Source organism: Periplaneta americana, chromosome 3, assembly GCF_040183065.1.
Source record: "Periplaneta americana isolate PAMFEO1 chromosome 3, P.americana_PAMFEO1_priV1, whole genome shotgun sequence".
NCBI classification, from domain to species: Eukaryota; Metazoa; Arthropoda; class Insecta; order Blattodea; family Blattidae; genus Periplaneta; species Periplaneta americana.
In genome coordinates this window covers 20,753,007-20,773,849 of record NC_091119.1, presented here as the reverse complement: position 1 = coordinate 20,773,849, position 20,843 = coordinate 20,753,007, and the positions used below count along the sequence as shown (strand labels likewise).

The following is a 20,843-nucleotide window of genomic DNA, read 5'->3' as shown; positions in this document are numbered from 1 at the left end:
TTAAAATACTCTTTGATATGTGTGGAATGCATAGCATAACATTTTGTGGATATTTGTGCCCTTATCGGATGTTGAGACGTCATTTTTAAACTTCCTGCGCTATGGATTTTTAAATCACACGCCCACTTTTATCGGTTTCCAGTAACTTCATTTTTTTTTTTGCTACATTGCCAGACAAAATTGGATATATTTTCTGAACTATTAAAGATACATGCATGAAATTTAGACCACACATTGTTTAGACTATTAGGAATAGATTCTCTGTAATCGAATTTTGTTAATTGATTTCATTTTAAAAATATGTCCGTTTGTTTGCAAGAAAGGAATCAGAAAATTTTTATTAAATTGTAATTGTTTATTTTACAAACGTAGGGACTAATATCAAAATTGTTACAGACAGTTTGTAGAACACGCTTTTGCAAATACACTGCAAAAGAATGTTTGAATCTATCTTTAAAAACGGTTTAGATATATCGGTTTTAGTACAATTCTGCTTATATATACATATAATTCAAATTTGGACCCCCAAATAATTTTTTTTCCAAGTATTTATATTTGGTTGAATTCCTAAAGCTATTAGCTCTCTACATACAAAAAAATAATATTTTATACCAAAAAGGAAAAAAAGTTAAAAAAAATACCATCCTCTCCCCTTAAACAAATGGAAAAATTACATATAATTAAAAGAAAATGACATTTAAATATTATTCACCGTACTCGCACCACAACTTCTTAAAAATTAGTCACCTTGTTTCAATGACTGCCCTGCAAATCTCGGAGAGAGGAAGCAACTTCCTGGAATTTGGCTGAGATAAGGGAAAAGAACATGCGTCAAAATGAAGGTTTCAAGGAAAAATTGTAGATTTTAATGAGGATTTACAATTTGTTTCAATCAGGGTGGTCCATGTCAGTGCCTTCATTCTCCATCTCCTTCCGCGCTTCACTTTTGTTACCAGATCTTCCAGATGAGGGAGTGTGAATGACAAAACAAATTGTGGGCGCAGCGAGCATTCTTGCAATATTTGTGTTAAAAATATTGTCTGCTAAAGTAGACATCCCTTCCGAACTATGTTGCGGACACAACATCCTGTCCAGGACATGGTGAAAGTCCCCTCCCCCTTTTCAAACATAAATTTTAAAGACACCCTCGTACCGACAAAAGAACAGTAGCGGTCAAAGTCCTCACTTAAACTAAGCTGTTGTCAAACATTTTATATTACTTCCGTTGTGTGAAGTGAAGTCTTCAGTGGAATGAGGGATGGACTTTAGAGTCTGTTCCAAACTATAAAACTCAAACTTCACTGTTATTCACTTATTCAGTAGGTATTTACTACTGACCTATTTGTTAGAAAATTATTTAACAGACCTATCGGTAAAGAAGAAAGTAAAATGCATTCCAAATGATCTAAAAGTTCTTCAAAGTATTAAAAATGACAAAAAATGCCAAAAAATAGAAAAATGACATATTATTTCACAAACGTCAAAAAATGCAATATAAGAAATTACTTTTTTACGTTGATATTAACATACAGAGGATTTCTATATTAACTAGCGTCTTGTGCAGCAAATGCTGCAAACTAAGTTCATTAGACGTTCAAATAAACATTTTTCAGATTTATTTTCAATGAAGAATACCAGACATTTTGAAAGTTATTTGCTTCCATAATAATGAAAGATACTCTCTCTCGAGCCAATACTGAAGAGAACCACGCATATAAATATCTACACCACACCGCCATTAAATATATGAAAGAGACCCAACCCCACTTGATTAATAACCATAAAAATATTTGATTTTTAATAATATTATTATCTTACGTAAGTTTTATAGCTTTCAGTAACATATACTATATATACTATATAGCCGCCACTCAGTAAAATATAGAAATCAAAATCTAATTTAAGTTATTCTCTACATCTACTTATATAACCCCAAAACGTTTCACTTTCATATCATCAATATAGCATTAATATGTATAATTAATGAAAAATAGTCACATCATGGCATTAACTACAATAATATTACATTTCTAATGGTAATAATGTCATCAAACCACCTCAAGTTTTGTAGTTTTTAATATCCAATACACAGCTGTACCCAGAAAATTACACACCACAGAATCGAACCTGTAAATTATTTTTAGTAAGTTAAGTTTTTAATAACCAATTTAATTTGAGCTCTAAATATGTCAGCATTCTTGCAGATCATGGCCTTCGTGTAATATTGTTTACTGTAGTGTGTGTTTTGTTTTATTCTGAAATGCAATTAGCTAGTTCTCAAAACTGACGACAGATTGATTTTGGAAAATAGGATAATTATGTTGAAAAATTGACATTTCACTGAAAACTTCTATTTTTCTGAAAACCTTTGAGTGCCAAGCTTCAAAATAAGGGGTCTTTTATTAAAATCCGTTCAGCCGTTTTCCCGTAATTTCCATTACCAGTTCAAATTATATATATATAGATAGGCATCGTCCTAATGTAAAAAATAAGAAGATGACTTTTCATCAACATCCGTCCCCTAATAATCACAGTCTCTTGAAACGGAAAAATAGGTCTTCTGTAGGTCGATAAAAATTAAAATGTAACTCTTGATTTGTACCTATCATTCTTTTATGTACTCATCTCACAGAAAATTTTATCAACCGTAGATATTTGCATCGCAAACCACATTGATGTTGATAAATGTAGTATTCAATTTATTTATCTACAATATGAATTTCTTTCCACATTTCAGTTGAGTGAAACAACTTATCGTCAAGATGCTGGATTCTCTATCAGAGTGGATCCTGGCTGCAGGGATCATCACATTAATAGCTTACTTGATTGGCACATGGACTCACAATCACTTCTACAAGAGGAACGTGTACCATCTTAAACCTGTACCATTCTTCGGCAGTATGGCACCAGTGCTTTTGGGTAGACTGTCATTTCCTGACTTCAACAAAGATTTGTACAACAAGCTGGAAGGTCATAAATACGGAGGAGTGTATGAATTTTTGAACCCCATAATTATGATCAGAGACCCTGAACTTATAAAAACTGTCACTGTTAAGGATTTTGAATTCTTCCTGGACCACAGAAATATCATTAGCGAAGAAATTGAGCCACTTTTTGGGAAAGGATTGTTCAACCTCGAAGGTAAGATCAAAACTACTCTTGACTTGGTTTCTTGCACTTTCAGGATCTAATATTAGTGATCCGATATAAAATTGTATCAACTTTTAATGTAATTTGCAGGGTCTCTCTCTCGTTTGTAACAGGCCTACCGTCGGCTGCCGGAAGTAACAGCGACGCGAACATAGATGTGTCAATTACAGTCTATGTATAATAATTTATTATTCTATTTCTTGTTTACATTATTGCCCTTTCTCGTTTAGTTATTTAAATTAATAACATTAATATAAATCTCAAGCTTTGTTTAATAGAATTTAATACCCATCTTTATTCCGATAAGTTGTATTGATTTATCAATTTTTTTATAAATTTGTTTAATAGTAAGTATAAAAATTTAAAATTTTTAAGTGTTTTTGCATTATTTATTTGCTGTTGTGCTACTGTCATTGTCAACGTTCTTATTTTGTTTAAATGGACGTTATTAATTTGTTTTTCGCTGTATGTATACATCACTGCCTGCTGGATCGCATCCTATAGCTGTGTAAACTGCCTGCTCAATCAAAGTTATTTTGCCGCTAGGTGGCAGGCAGTGCCCACCGCTATTAACATTTATTTATTTTATTTATTTATTTGGTGGTGTCAATAAAGACACATGTCATTACAAGTTCCAGGTCAATTAACATTATCAGTATATGCAAAGTCACTACCTGCCACCTAGCGGTTACTCGTGCATAAGCGTTGATTGGGCAGGCAGTGTAAGCAGCCATAGAATGTGATCCAGCAGGCAGTGGTATACATATTTCTGGTGGCCTGGAAGAGAAAGCCTGATGGCCTTAACACCACCAGAATAAATAAATGTGCTATTATTATTATTATTATTATTATTATTATTATTATACCTGTATGACGACAATGGGATGAAAATTAATGAAACAAACCTTTTGTGATTTCATACTCACGAAAAACTACTTCCATAAAATTTAATTATTCTCTTAATAAGGTCTATAACTTATTCTTTTTCTACTCCAGAGTCTCTATTAATTCTATACTTTACTTTGGTTCGATCTAAACTTGAATATGCATATGTAGCCTGGAATTCCATTACTTCAACTGATTCGGTTAAATTGGAAAATATTCAAAGAAAATTAATTTCCTTATGTGCTTTTCGATTTATACCCAATTCCTCTGACTTCAATTATGAGATTACCTGTAAATATTTTAACTGCTGTAGCCTTTATTCTAGACGTGAAAATCTTCATTATCAATTGTTTTGCAAAGCGATCAAGGGTGATGTTGATTGTGAGTCTATCATAAACAATATCAGCCTTTGTATTTCTACAAAAGGTTTAAGATTTCAAAAAAAAAAAAATTATAACAGAAATTCAAAATCACTTTCTCCAGTCTGTAGATGCATAAAATATGCCAATTTGCATGGGCACAATTTAGATCCTTTTAAGGCATAGTTTCGTTTTGATTATTAGTATTTACTATTCTTGTTCTCAATTTTATTTATATATGTTTTTGTTTATTTTAGATATTATTCATTTATTTTTGCACATTTGTATCTTCTGTTTGTGTATTGTGCTGAACTATAATTGGCCTCTGGCTGTTGTTCAGCACACAAATTTTAATAATAAATAAATAAATAAATAAATAAATAAATAAATAAATAAATAAATAAATAAATAAATAAATAAATAAATAAATAAATAAATAAATAGTGATAACGATCTCAGTCGAGCAACTCTGGACTGTTGTTATATACTAGCTCAGCGGAAAAATGCATTGAACTGTTGAAATGTAGCCTATTGATAACTAGGGAGCAGATTTTTGTGTGCTAAAAAATTTAAATATATTTATTTTTAATGTGCTAAAAAGTACGAAAATATTTGCTAAAAATAAAAAATATATATTTTCTTAAATATGACAAAAATATCTTACTTAGCTTGGAAAAAAAAGTTACTAGGTACTCACCAACCACACTTGAGTGCTAGTAGTTGGCCGAGAATTGCAGTGAACAACAAAGGTCATCTCCAAATTCTCCATCACAAATGCATGCCGATTATCTCTGAACAACGACTTATACTGTGAAAACGATCTTTCCGCATCACAGCACGTCAGACGTGCATATTTAAAGAGAGGAATGTCACAAACACCTACACCGTCAATTTCACCTACAGGCACACCCTCCAATACTTGAGCAACTTTACACATTTTTTTATATCCACTGTTTTTCCCAAACACATTCTGGAATTTGTCCCTTAGTACTTGTACTTCTGAACGTGGTAGCGAGTCTAGTTTAATTTTCACGGCACGAACATCTCTGTTTCAGACAACAGGTTTTTGGATGTTTCGAGTTTTTTTATGGTGACACACAAAAAGCTTAGATTTGCTAATAGGAAAGCCAAATCGTTTTTTAAACAACCATCTTTCAGTCTATCTTGAAGGATATCGATTGATGAAGCCCGATAACAGGGAATCACAACAAGACGTATTGCCTTACTTGATGGACATGAGCGAGAGGCGAGAGATTTGTTTAAATTAAATAATATTCATACCCGAGCTCTTATCTGTTGTGTTTCACAAACAAAGCGTTGAATGAAATTATCTTCAGCAACAATAAACATTCCTAATTATGTGTTGCAAGATCTCTCCTCCTTGTCCATGTTAATTTATTCTCTAATAATAACACTGATATGCTGCCTAGCAGTTCTCAGAACTTGAGGCGATACTATTACGAAAATGGATCACGGATACACCACACAGCGTTTATAAACACGAAACAACCAAGAATTCTTAAAAAGATAACGCACTTCTGAGTTACATAATTGATTTAGTTTTAAAATGTTAAAAAGTTCTTGTAAAAAAGATTTAAGTAAAAAACTCCAAGATTTATGTGTTATAATAGATTTCCTGAAAATATGCATTTACATAATTTTTTTGTGAAAGTATGTTTTTTTTATGTCAAATAAAATTCGGGTTTTAAACTTGAAACTTCATGTTCGGAATTTTTAACTTTGTTAATTGTGTTTTATCACATGCAAAAATAATATTTAATTACATAAGAATCCGCTCCTTATTGATAACATGTAAATGGCAATAAATGCAATCTTTCGTGCTTGTCATTTGTAATCTTGTTATGCTCAACTTCAAACAGTGCACGCGTTGACAATTGGGCACGTGTTTATATGAACGCTTTTACTATCACCCACTAAAACAGGCCCTATTAACTATTTTCCCTGAATCACGCTGTACTTTACATTTCACTTTCGGACTTTCTATCCTACTTTTAAATTTATTTCTGTTTCTACAAAAACAAGTGATAATATGTATACTACTACAAGCAATGCACTTACAGGTCAGAAATGGAAGGATATGAGATCTACCCTGAGTCCTGCCTTCACGTCAAGCAAGATGAAGACTATGTTTACCCTGATAATAGAATGTGGGGAGCAGCTAGGAGATTTCCTGAAGACTTGCATCAAGGATAAGAACATGCCACTGGAAGGCTGCAAGATAGAGAGAGGTCAGTACCTTAAGTAAGTCTATAATACGGGTATTTATCCATGTCTATCACAGAACTAAAGCCTGTGTGATGTATCTTGTCTCACTGTGAAAAGAGAGAGAAAGGAGATATGTCTTACTTCGTCTGTATTGTTATGGCGATGGGGGAGTGGAGCGGTGCCGTCCATCCATCCAGTGGCGGAAGGGACTAGTTGATACATTCTGTAGCACAAAATAAAATAACAAAATATCTCTCTTCGTACTTTGTAGTTCCGTCACTGAGCTTGTCTTTCAAGAAACTGAGTTCCGGTAGTCTGTACAATAACAAGGTTTTGAAAGGTATCCTGAAAATTTACAACCCTCCTATAATCTCCACCCTCATTTGAAAGGACTTGGTTTTATTGCTACTGAGACAAGATAAACCTTACCAGGTATAGGGGAGAGTCGGGTAGTATCGGACAGCGGGTAATATCGGACAATGAGTTTCTTTCATCTACCACACGATGATAGTACCTGATTGACATGGTTACGTTTCTGTGATGTCGCATAGAGAAACGTAACCATGTCATTCAGGTACTACCATATGGTGGTAGATGAAAGAATCGCACTGTCCGATATTACCCGATGTCCGATACTACCCGACTCTCCCCTAGTAAGTAAAAAAATAAGTAGATGATTTCTAGAATAACTAATTGTAACGAATTCTGGGGCATGTTTGAATTGGGTGTGAGGGATATGATTATAACGACATTTCTAAAAATCCAGATATTTCTTTGAGATGTGTATAGTATAGATCAGTGGTAATTTATTCAATCATTTTTGCTAGCGTACCTCGAAAATATACTTGTACCCCCAAATTGTATTGCAATTATTATGGAGGTGGGTTACATTTATATTTATTATTGGATTATTGTTTGAAATTTTATTATGAAATTGGATTTAATTGTAATTTTTTGTAATAATGATTTTGGCTCTAAAATATGTACACATCGCCCTTCGCTCTCATTATTTATTAGTTGAGATAAGTCGTAAGAAATAACAAAAAAAACTATTATTGATGTTGTACTAAATACATTATTATTATTATTATTATTATTATTATTATTATTATTATTATTATTGTATAAACATTATGAAACACTTTTCGGAGAAGAACAAAATGGCTTCCGAAAGGGAAGATCATGTTGCGATGGATATTTTACATTAAAATTATTGATGGAAAAGCACCGGGAATTCAACTTAGAAACACATACTGCTTTCATTGATTTGGAAAAGGCATTTGATAGGGTGAACAGAAATAAATTATTAAATGTATTAGCCACAGACCATGTCCACAACAACTTATAGCAAACATATATAATATCTATAAAACAAATCTAATTGCAGTAAGGTGTGACAATAAATTATCGCATTGGACAGAAATTCATACAGGAGTAAGACAAGGCTGCGGCCTTTCACCGTTGCTATTTATTATATATATGAATCAAATAATTAGAGAATGGAAACAATTGCCTCGTGGATATATACAACTCAACAGACATTTACAACTGGATTTATTACTTTTTGCAGACGATTTAGCTCTGGTGGCAACAAAATTGGAATTAAATATGATATGAAAATCAATAAAGGAAAAACTAAAATTATGGCCGTCTGCGGAAAATACCCTGTGTCTAGCAAAATATGTTTAGATTCAAAAATATTAGAAAGGATAAATTATTTTACAGATCTGGGATACACATTATCTTTTTTCGATGAAGTAGACATTTCACAGAAAATTTCTAAATACACCAAAACAATGGGAATAATTAACAACATTATGAAACATTCCCTAGTACAAAATCATACTAGAATTCGCCTATACAAGACCTTGGCGAGACCTGTACTTTGTTACGGCAGTGAGGCATGGACATTGAGGAAGAAAGACGAAAGCAGAATAACAGCTAATGAAATGAAATTTATGAGATATACAGCGGGATATACGAAATGGGATCACAAACGCAATGAAGGTGTAATGGAAGAATTACAACTAGAACTTGTAATTAATCACGTAAAACATTATCAAAACAACTGGATAAATCATCTGCATCGCATGCGTAGAGATAGAATCCCAAAAGTCATGCTCCACTATCGTCCAAACGGGAAGAGATCTCTCGGTCGTCCAAAGAAACGCTGGATTGAAAATTCAACTGTGAGATCGTAACAGGCCATTTGGCCTAATACTTGAAAGGAAGAAGAATAAGAAGATTATTATGATTATTATTATTATTATTATTATTATTATTATTATTATTATTATTATTATTATTATGTTAGGTTAGGTTATCCTAAACACATGCTATGAGATATTTAACAAAATTTTAAACAAAAAAACTAAAAAAACATGCTGAAACCTTCCTTCTAGAATGCCAAAATGGCTTTAGGAAAGGAAGATCATGTATAGATCCATTATTCAGTATAAAATTCCTATTAGAAAAAAGGAGAGAATTTAATTTAGAAACCCACATGGCATTTATCGATTTTGTGAAAGCTTTTGACAAGTTTCGAAGACACCTTTTATTGGACATTTTACAAGAAAAAAAAATATACCAAATCTGCTATTACAAAACATAATAGAAAACTACACTGACAATAAAATAAGTGTCAAAATAAATAATCGTATATCCGAAAGAAAATATGTTAATAATGGTGGTGTTGTTTTCTAATGATAGGCGTTTGACAAACTCATTTGACCTCTTGCACTTCAATATTTTTCAAAGATATTATCATGGCCAGCCAATGAAGCACAGAATTTGAGGTGTTCCGAATCCATTTCTTGGTTTGAGTTGCACAATGGGCAGTTAGGGGACTGATATATTCCAATTCTATGCAGGTGTTTGGCCAAGCAATCATGGCCTGTTGCCAATCTAAATGCAGCTACAGACGATTTTCGTGGTAAATCGGGAATTAACTGTGGATTATGATGCAGAAAGTTCCATTTTTCCCCTTGGGATTGTGTTATCAAATTTTGTTTGTTGAAGTCTAAGTATGTAGATTTAATAAATCTTTTCACAGAGTAATATGTAGTCTTAGTAACAGGTATGTAAGTAGTAGTGCTGCCTTTCTTTGCTAGTGCAACCACATTCTCGTTTCCCAGGATTCCACAATGGGATGGTATGCATTGGAGTACAATTCTTTTATTGAGTGATATTAATTGAGAGAGCATTTTAGTTATTTCTGCAGTTTGAGATGAAGGTGTGTGTTTAGAGACTATTGTTAGAATAGCTGCTTTGGAGTCTGACAATATAACTGCATTCTTAAATTTATTGATGTAGCATAGAAGATTCCTGAGACTTTCACTTATTGCAATGATTTCTCCATCAAAACTTGTTGTTCCATATCCAAGAGATCTATAAAGTGAGAAGAGACAGCACGTAACACCTGCACCGGCACCTTGTTCCCTGGAGATCAAGGATCCGTCGGTGTATAAATGAAGCCAGTTTTGTGGAGGATACCTAATATTAATTGTCTCTAAAGACAATTGTTTCATTATTTCAGTGTTTACTTCTGATTTCAGTATTTCTTCTGTTAAATTTAGATTATATTCTATATTTAATAGAGTTAAAGGGTTTGGTTTAATTTGTAAGTTTTCTTTTAAATTCGGGATATTGATTTTCTGTTTTAATTCTTGAACCGTGGATATGAAACTTTTTTTGAGTTTTCAATCTACAGAGAGGACTGTATGAATGCCAATTATGTTAATGTAGTTGTCCCTGTATCCGCGTGGAGAAACTTGAGGAAATTATGAAAACCCAAGTCAGGATAGCCATCTCTGGTATCGAATCCCTGATCTCATAATTAAAGAGTATAAATTCTAACAAATTGCTCGATTATTCTCGGTGTAGTTTTTGTGCGAAGTTCAATTTCAGCTTGAGTTTATTTTTTACTTTTTGTTGCAATCAAGTCTTGTATGATAAATAGGCCTACGTCGTTATGAAAATGTAACGGTATACTTTATAAATTAACTAATATTGTACGAAAGACAGGATAGGGTAAGGTTGCCTAATTCCGTGACATATTTAATAAAGTCTATATTTATGCCAAAATTGTAATAAAAATTTTCAAATAACACCTAAATGACATTATTTGAACCTTTAGCTACAGTTTTTACAACATTTAGTGTCAACAGTTTCACAAGTTTGATATATAATATATGATTCTTCATCAGTGGCGGCTCGTGGGTATTGAATTAAGGGGGGCTGCATACAAAAATAAACCAAGTAACTTACTTTATTTAAAGATTAATTCGATGCGCCTTATCTTATAAATGAGTTTAAATGAGACAGGCTCATGTTAGTAGATTTACTAGCATTTAAAAGAATCCTGCGGACAAAATTCCGGCACACTGACGACACTGATATAACCCCTGCAGTTGCGAGTGTCGTTAAATAAACCATAATTTAATTTTTTATATGCAGATTTGAACCTTAGAAATATCTAATATATACACATACACATATACACCGTGTTCCGCTTATAAGTATAATAAAAGAAATAGTTATAATTTCATAACAATGCATGCAAATGGGTTAAGATTGGTACCATTGTAAAGAGGAAATTGGGAAGTTTTAATCCATTGTTGTTACTTATTTTTAGAAGACTCACGCATGCGCAGATCATTAAATAAGAGAATTCGTATCGTATCTTTAGTCAGTCAGCATGTGGACGCCACAGCAGAAAGCCTTTTGTGTGCTGTCATTAGCAGAACATAGATCCATAATTCGTGTACAGCGCTTGTTTCGCCGTCAGTACAATCTTAGACCGAGGGAAGCTGTACCGACGTACGTCTCAATAATGAAATGGGATAGGCAGCTCAGAGAAACAGGAAGTTTGTTGTCTAATGCAGGTAAACATTCCAAGCGTAAAGTGTCTGACGAAAATGTCGAACGCATTCGCGAGGCATTTCAGAGAAGCCCGCGGAAATCCATTCGACAGGCTAGTGTGCAGTTGAACATCCCACCAACAACAATGCATACAGTGCTCCATAAAAGATTGCGTTTGCGAGCGTACAAGCTGCAACTTCATCAGATGATTACGCCGAATGATAAACTGGAACGAAAACGCTTTGCAGAAACAATGTTGGATAAAGTGGACGATGACGACACATTTCTAACTCGAGTCTGTTTCTCAGATGAGGCAACCTTCCACGTCAGTGGAAAAGTAAACCGACACAATTGTCGCATCTGGGGGTCGGAAAATCCAAGTGTCGTAATTGAACACCAACGGGATTCCCCTAAATGGAATGTTTGGTGTGGGATCATGCGTGACAGAATCATTGGTCCCTATTTCTTTGCTGAAAAGACAGTCACTGCAAACACGTACCTGGATATGTTGCAACTGTATGCTGTGCCACAACTCCCAGATGGAACAATTTTCCAGCAAGATGGGGCTCCACCACACTTTGCCAACATGGTTCGCACATTCTTAGACGAACAATTCCCTGCAAGATGGATCGGAAGAGGATCATCGTACATCACATGGCCTGCCAGATCACCAGATCTAACACCACCTGATTTTTTCCTGTGGGGGTTTGTTAAGGACCAGGTCTACAGGACGCCAGTACGTGATTTGGCAGACTTACAAGAAAGAATTTATGCTGCTGTCAACAATGTTACACCACAGATGCTTCATAACACTTGGGTCGAGGTTGAATACCGGTTGGATATTTCCCGTGCCACCAATGGAAGCCATGTTGAGGTTTATGGAACATAAGGTAACAAAAATTCCCAGTTTTCATTCTTCGTAGCAGTTGGTTTCAACTATATACTTGTATTAATTCAGAAGTTATAGCTATTTCTTTTGTTATACTTATAAGCGGAACACTCTGTATATATATGTATATATGAAACTTACTTTATTTAAAGATTAATTCCTTGCGCCTTATCTTATAAATGAGTTTAAATGAGACAGGCTCATGTTAGTAGATTTACTAGCATTTAAAAGAATTTAATTTTTTATATGCAGATTTGAACCTTAGAAATATCTAAGGGAACTGTGCCTAATATCGCACCCATTTTGAAAAAGTAGTATTTCAAGTATTAATATATTACATAAATTTGAAATAAATACGGATTCTTAATACGGGTTTATTATACTTACATCAGTGAGGTCAAATTTAAAAATTACTTTTATTTTACTTTTTTTTTTTTCAAGTACAAAAGAAAAATTGCAAAAACGGTATAAGGAGAAATAGTGCTCCTAATATCGCACCCCTCATTTTGTGAAAAATACATAGGACAAATGTTAAGTTTATTGTATAGAAACAAATTTTATTACATATTTATTATACATCTGTTGTATTTAAGCACAAAACATGTTTTTAATAGCATACGAATACAAAACGGAAATTATAAGATTTTCTGATACATTGCGTTTGAGAGTAAATAACTACATATTCAGCTATCAAGGTATAGAATGAATAATTTCGAGGGAAAAGTTGTTCCGGGGCCGGGTATCGAACCCGGGATCTTTAGTTTAACGTACCAAAGGTCCCGGGTTCGATAGCCAGCCCCGAAACAATTTTTCCCTCGAGATTATTCAAATAAATTTACAGGGAGTTATACCTGAAAGCTTGATTTTCAAGCTATACAATGTTTGTTAATTAAATATAATCCAGATATTTAGAGAACTAAATCTAACTTTCCAAACAATAACACAATGAAAATTTTGTAGTCATTATCCCCAGAACACTCTTCATGGCACCAAATTCCACATTTAGTGCATACGATCCATTTTTCTCCCCTCTTGTCAAAAGAAAACTTCCCGTTGCAATTAGGACATTTTGCATCATTTTCGCTATCTCAATTATCAGTGGAGATGTATACTGGCTCATCCAACTCTTCGTCTTCTGAATCTGAAGATACCTGACTTTGTTTTTTCTGTCTCTTCCTCTGAGTAGGTACTTTATCAGTCTGCTTCTTTTGAACGCCTTTTCGTTCATATGTCTCCTTATTTGTGAGTAATTTCCTCTTAAAATCATCAGCCAATTCGTTTTTATATTGTGAACTTTTTAGTAGAGCAGCAGAACCACTTTTACGTCCTCTATCAGTTGGACTTTTTTGTTGTAAGTTATTTTAGGAATTGGTGAAATGTCAGCAGGTGTAACAAAAACTCCAAAGAATCTTCCAGTTCAAATGGAAGTACAGGTTTTATACCAAGTTTCGTGCTCACTAGTTTATCTACACACTCCTCTTTGTTATTGACTTTATCTTTTAACGTATAGTTGGGAAGTATTGGAAGCACGTTGCAATCCCATGACTTTGTTCCTAACTGATATGATTACAGCCCTCATAATCTCCTCTTTCCACAGCTTACGACATTTTGGACTCATCTACAATGACAATTTTTTAAGAATTTTCGAATTGCCAGATTAATTATACTATTATATTAGTTTGCAGTAACATCGTCCTAATATCGCACTGTGCGATAATAGGAAAACAATAAGTGTGCGATATTGGGCAAATAACATACACGATACAAAATAGTTTGTCTCAGTAAAAATAAAACGTTTACAATATATCTTTAACTGAATAAAAATACTACACAACTAACCAAATCAAACTAACAGTGTATAAAAGTTTTGCGCTTTGCCGCTGGTTGTATAACCATCTCCAATGCGACATACTACAAATATTTTCCCATTGTCAATTCCTGACTCAAGGCGTGTAGTATGTATTGAAGCTCGCAGCAATCCATCTGCGGGCGCTAACACTCCTTTTAATTGAATTGAATAAGTTGCTATTCCATTCAGAGTCTTATGCCTGTTCTGAGCTCATAAACCATGGGGTGCGATATTAGGCGCATGTGCGATAATAGGCACAGTTCCCTTAATATATACACATACACATATATATGTATATATGAAACTTACTTTATTTAAAGATTAATTCCATGCGCCTTATCTTATAAATGAGTTTAAATGAGACAGGCTCATGTTAGTAGATTTACTAGCATTTAAAAGAATCCTGCGGACAAAATTCCGGCACACTGACGACACTGATATAACCTCTGCAGTTGCGAGTGTCGTTAAATAAACCATAATTTAATTTTTTATATGCAGATTTGAACCTTAGAAATATCTAATATATACACATACACATATATATATGTATATATATATGATACATAAATAAATGAAAAAAATAACTGAGCCAGAAATTGAATTCAGGATATTCAAGAGTACGCACCAGGGCGCTTGCCTTATTTATTGTGATGTTAGATGTTTCAGATTCCTTTATGGTTTGAAAACATTCTAGCAATGGCTCCTTCTTCTCATGTACAACATTTACTGTTCTTATTTTAAATCCATCTTGTTGCCCCAGCTGATGGAATTGTCTTTGAAACACATTAATGTAATACAGACTGTGTGAAGATCGAGAGAAGAAAGCAGGGATACTGGATAAATTAGCAAAAAATATGCGAGCCTTTGTATTTTGTTTAGCGGCTCTTTCCATTATGAGATTCAACCGATGGGCACTTAATTTCACATTTCTCCTGAATTGTTAAGGTACTGAACTGAATAGACTGTAAATATTGTACAGAATTAAACATTGTTGCACTTGTTATACTCACAACATTAAAGAAAATGTATTTAAAACTGCGCGCTACTGACAAACATCTGCAAATTTTGCAGCGCCTGGAAACTCTGGATTCATGGCAAGGGGCAGCAGGGAGGAGGGGTAAAACTAACGCGCAAACCTTCCGAGACGAGACTGGCAGCTCCAGGGGAGGAAGTGGCTTCACCCTATAGTCCTTGTCTCTGGTTTCGCTCTGGCAGCACCATGGGGAGGAAGTGACTTCACTAACGATTGCGTGCATGTCATTGAGAGCGAAATTAAAAAAAAAAATCGAGCCACTAAATAGAGACTGTATAATAAATGTATTTCACAACATAAAACGAGACAAGAGCCACAAATGTCTGGGGGTGCTGCAGCTCCGCAGCCCCTCTTCGAAAGCCGCCCCTGTTCTTCATTGTTATACAGTGGCTCCTAAATCCGTGACAGGGATCCAAATTCCGTGATAGTGGTTTCCTAATTCCGTGAGTGATATCCTAATTCCGTGATACTAAAATAATCCTCATTAACTGTTCAGAAAACAAACGTGTATTTGGAAAAACACAAAGTCATGGTATATTGTTTTAATATGGATTAAACAAAAAATTACAACATGGAAAAAGGGCCTAAGTGACAAATTTCATATAAAATACTTGTGTGAGTATAGGAATACATATTACATATTAATATATTTTAAACAAAATAAACTGGAAGTTAAATTCAATACAAAATTAAATTTGAATAAATTGAATTATAACACAATTATTTCTCATTATTTATATTCCTAACAACAGCAGTAATTAAGTTAAATATATACCCTATTATTTTATTATAATTATAATTGATGTTTTCTGTCACTTATTTCTATTATTATTTCCACGAACTATTTTCTTTCATAGACATTAATTTTCACAATTTAGCGTTGGCATCACTGGTCGAGTGAGCCAAGAAGGAGAAATATGAAAATAAATCCGAAATTGGGAAAGCTCCTGTAACATTGTTATTGTCTCATAATGTTTAAATAATCATACACATTGATTCATCTGATTATAATCTACAGTAATATATCATTTTTATAATGCTATATTAATTCTTACTTCAAATATAAAATGTTTCTTCAGGAGCGGTCACAAGAGAAAGAAAAACTTACTGGTCAACCACCTTTCACTGAACAAAAGCTTCTGCAGTCGACTACTTCTATTCAAAAGGCGGGTAGTCACTAGAATTGAAAAGAAGACATCTCCTGGCATCTATTAGGTGTTTCAAAAAGTTAAAAGTCGGAGACCACAACTCCATGGCAGTCAATTGAAATTTTATCACGGGATTAGGAGTATCACGGAATTAGGCACCTTTACCCTACATTTTAAAGAGAAAATGTACCGAAATTATAATTATGCGATGACTATAATCTGGTAACAGCAATTAAGATGTGTCTTCAAACCTTACAAAAGGCAAATTTCTAAGCGTAATTTGAACTTGAGTGTTTTTCTTTTTCGTAATATATATTTCGCTTTGCTTTACAGAAGGCGACATGCTGGTGGTTGAATTGAAAGATTTGTTCACAAGATACACAAATGATGTGATTGCAACGTCAGCCTTTGGAATTGGCTGTGATTCGCTCAATAACCCCAAAAATGAATTTTATGAGATGGGCAGAGAAGCAACTAATTTTTCAGGTGTTCGAGGACTGATATTTTTCGGCTATTTATTGAACCCAAAGCTTATGAAGGTATTCTAATTGTAATTATACAGTATATCATTATAATGAAAAATCTAATGTATAAACATAGTTTTCGTTTGCATTGTTTCATGTGAAAAGCAGGACGGTAGATTAGTTTAAGGTGGAGATGTTACAAGCAGAAAAACTACAATTTTATACTTTAACTAGTGGCTTGTGCAGCAAATGCTGCTGCAAACTAAGTTCATTAGACGTTCAAATAAAATGTTTCAGATTTATTTTCAATGAAGAATACTTGTCATTTTGAAAGTTACTTGCTTCCATAATAATGAAACATACTCCCTCTGAATGGTTCTTTTATGCCAAATACATTTTCTTGAACCTATCCACCTTCAGTTTTTGAGTTTCAACACGAAAACGCAAGTAACAATGTCAGGACGATAGCAATAGCTATTTCAGGTCATTGTGGATTGTAGGCGAAAGTTAAAAAATGTCAGGTTTCCTAAGCTTTCGAACAATAGCATCTTGGTATAGCGGCTGCATGTAGAGCTTGAAATGTAGAGCGTAAAATCATTTTATCCTGCTAAGAGATCTTGCTGAAATGATCGGAAGATTACAAAATTTTCTAGGCCTCTTATTTTATCAGTAAGTAATACCTTTTGGTATTTCCTTAGGAACTATATTTTTTGCGCTCTCTCGAGCTAATACTGAAGACAATTACACCGCCATTAAGTATATGAAAAAGACCCAACCCCACTTGATTAATAAGTATAAAAATGTTTGATTTTCAGTAACAATATTATCTTACGTACGTTTTGTAGTTATTTATAGCCGCCACTCAGTAAATTATAGAAATGAAGATCTAAATTAAGATATTCTTTACATCTACTTACATAACCTAAAGCGTTTTACTTTCATATCATCAGTATAGCATTAATATTATGTATAATTAATGAAAAACATATGCATCATGACATTAACTACAATAATATTTAATTTCTAGTGGTAATAATGTCATCAAACCACCTCAAGTTTTATATTTTTGAATATCCAATACACAGCTGTACTCACAAAATTATACACTGCAGAATCAGACCTGTAAATTACTTTTAGTCAGTCTGCAAGTTTTCAATAACAAATTGAATTTGAGCTCTAAATATGTCGGCAATCCTGCAGGTCGTGGCCTTCGTGTAATAGTCTATTGTTTATTGTAGTGTGTGTTTTGTTTTATTCTGAAATTCAATAAAATTAGTTCTCAAAACTGAAGAAAGTTGGATTTTCGAAAATAGGAAAATTATGTAGGAAAGCTAGCGCTTCACTGAAAGTTACTATTTTTCTGAAAATCCTTGGATGCCAAGCTTCAAAATGACGGGCCATTCATTAAATTCCGTTCAGCCGTTTTTCCGTAATTTTCATTACCAATTCAAATTATGTATATAGATGACGTAGTAATGGTGTTTACTTCGATTGCTCACAATAATAAATGCTCTAAAATTATTAATGTGAGGTCAGTTACAAGTACTGTAGACCTATATTTGTTTCTTAGTCAAATACAAGGAACTACCTAATATAAACTCAGTCCTAACGCTATTAAATGGTTCTTACGCATTGCTCCTCTTTTGCAAAACTTACTTTACCACTCAGAAATCTTCAATTTACAAAGTAGGTGATTTATTTATTATATTTTAACGTAAAAACACAATCTCTTTCTTTTTCACTTAACTCCACACTTATACGTCTGTCCTTTGTCTAGTTTTGTTTTTCTAAATAAAACATGTTTGAAATATTACTCCAATGCAATTCTGTGGAAACAGTTCTCGTCATTCAATCGTAAGACCAAAAATTAAACGAGAATATGTTAAGTTTTCTATCACCGTTGCAGTGTTCCCGCCTTACTCCCTCATTTCCTTCCTGCCTTTCTTCGTTCGTTCGTTTATTTATTTATTTATTTATTTATTTATTTATTTATTTATTTATTTATTTGTTTAATTTGAGTTCTTCTCTTTTAGCTGCTGCATCTCAAACTCATGCCAAAATATGTGTTGAATTTCTTTCGATCACTGGTTCAAGACACAATGGCAACAAGGGAAGCTAAGGATATATATCGGCCAGATATGATCCACCTGCTCATGCAGGCGAAGAAAGAGACTCTACAGCTCAATGGAATCAATGGAAATGCATCGAAACCGAGTGAGTAATCAGTATTTTTTTTATTGATTGTGACGTACGTGTTCTGCAGCTCAATGAAATCAATGGAATGGCATCAAAACGGAGTGATTAGTATTATTTTTATTGATTGTTGCGTACGTGTTCTGCAGCTCAATGAAATCAATGGAATGGCATCAAAACGGAGTAATCAGTATTATTTTTATTGATAGTTGCGTACGTGTTCTACAGCTCAATGAAATCAATGGAAAGGCATCAAAACGGAGTAATCAGTATTATTTTTATTGATAGTTGCGTACGTGTTCTACAGCTCAATGAAATCAATGGAAAGGCATCAAAACGGAGTAATCAGTATTATTTTTATTGATTGTTGCGTACGTGTTCTACAGCTCAATGAAATCAATGGACAGGCATCAAAACGGAGTGATTAGTATTATTTTTATTGATTGTTGCGTACGTGTTCTACAGCTCAATGAAATCAATGGAAAGGCATCAAAACGGAGTGATTACTATTATTTTTATTGATAGTTGCGTACGTGTTCTACAGCTCAATGAAATCAATGGAAAGGCATCAAAACGGAGTAATCAGTATTATTTTTATTGATAGTTGCGTACGTGTTCTACAGCTCAATGAAATCAATGGAAAGGCATCAAAACGGAGTAATCAGTATTATTTTTATTGATAGTTGCGTACGTGTTCTACAGCTCAATGAAATCAATGGAAAGGCATCAAAACGGAGTAATCAGTATTATTTTTATTGATAGTTGCGTACGTGTTCTACAGCTCAATGAAATCAATGGAAAGGCATCAAAACGGAGTAATCAGTATTATTTTTATTGATAGTTGCGTACGTGTTCTACAGCTCAATGAAATCAATGGACAGGCATCAAAACGGAGTGATTACTATTATTTTTATTGATTGTTGCGTACGTGTTCTACAGCTCAATGAAATCAATGGAAAGGCATCAAAACGGAGTGATTACTATTATTTTTATTGATAGTTGCGTACGTGTTCTACAGCTCAATGAAATCAATGGAAAGGCATCAAAACGGAGTAATCAGTATTATTTTTATTGATAGTTGCGTACGTGTTCTACAGCTCAATGAAATCAATGGAAAGGCATCAAAACGGAGTAATCAGTATTATTTTTATTGATAGTTGCGTACGTGTTCTACGGCTCAATGGAATCAATGGAAAGGCATCAAAACGGAGTGATTAGTATTATTTTTATTGATTGTTGCGTACGTGTTCTACAGCTCAATGGAATCAATGGAAAGGCATCAAAACGGAGTAATCAGTATTATTTTTATTGATAGTTGCGTACGTGTTCTACAGCTCAATGGAATCAATGAAAAGGCATAAAAAACGGAGCAATTAATATTATTTTGATGATTGTTGCGTACATGTTCTACAGCTCAATGAAATCAATGAAAAGGCATCAATTTCCAAGCAGCAATTATAGATTAACTAATGAGATATAGGCCTATACTCAAGTGAAGGACCGTAAGCACAACTAAATCAATTGGCCCTCAAGGAGTTATGAAATACAAAATGGACGTATTTAACATTAGCCTCGGGAAAAATGCTCAGCAGCAATAAGCAAATGACCTTACTAATCTAAGCAAATACATAAAATAGTTGAGTAAAAAACAAATGCAGAACACCAAACTTAATGCAATTTCGGTAATATTAGTCTCAGTATTGGAATCTGATGGCTGTGAGGACGAGTAAGGTAGATGCATTGCTAAACAATTACGAGGAAATGGTTACACGATAACATGGGAAGTG

At 33.7% G+C, this 20,843-nt stretch overlaps 1 protein-coding gene across 2 annotated transcripts in view; it reads left to right on the top strand.

Annotated features, from left to right (window-relative positions):
- Positions 1-20,843, top strand: part of LOC138695832 (cytochrome P450 9e2-like) — a 47,079-nt gene that overhangs the window by 12,378 nt on the left and 13,858 nt on the right. For both annotated transcript variants that reach the window (XM_069820100.1, XM_069820101.1), the window contains exons 2-5: positions 2,738-3,141; positions 6,476-6,643; positions 16,733-16,938; positions 18,897-19,077. In XM_069820100.1, coding sequence (XP_069676201.1) covers positions 2,763-3,141; positions 6,476-6,643; positions 16,733-16,938; positions 18,897-19,077 — 934 coding nt within the window. In that variant the 5' untranslated portion in view covers positions 2,738-2,762. The remainder of the gene's footprint in view (positions 1-2,737; positions 3,142-6,475; positions 6,644-16,732; positions 16,939-18,896; positions 19,078-20,843) is intronic.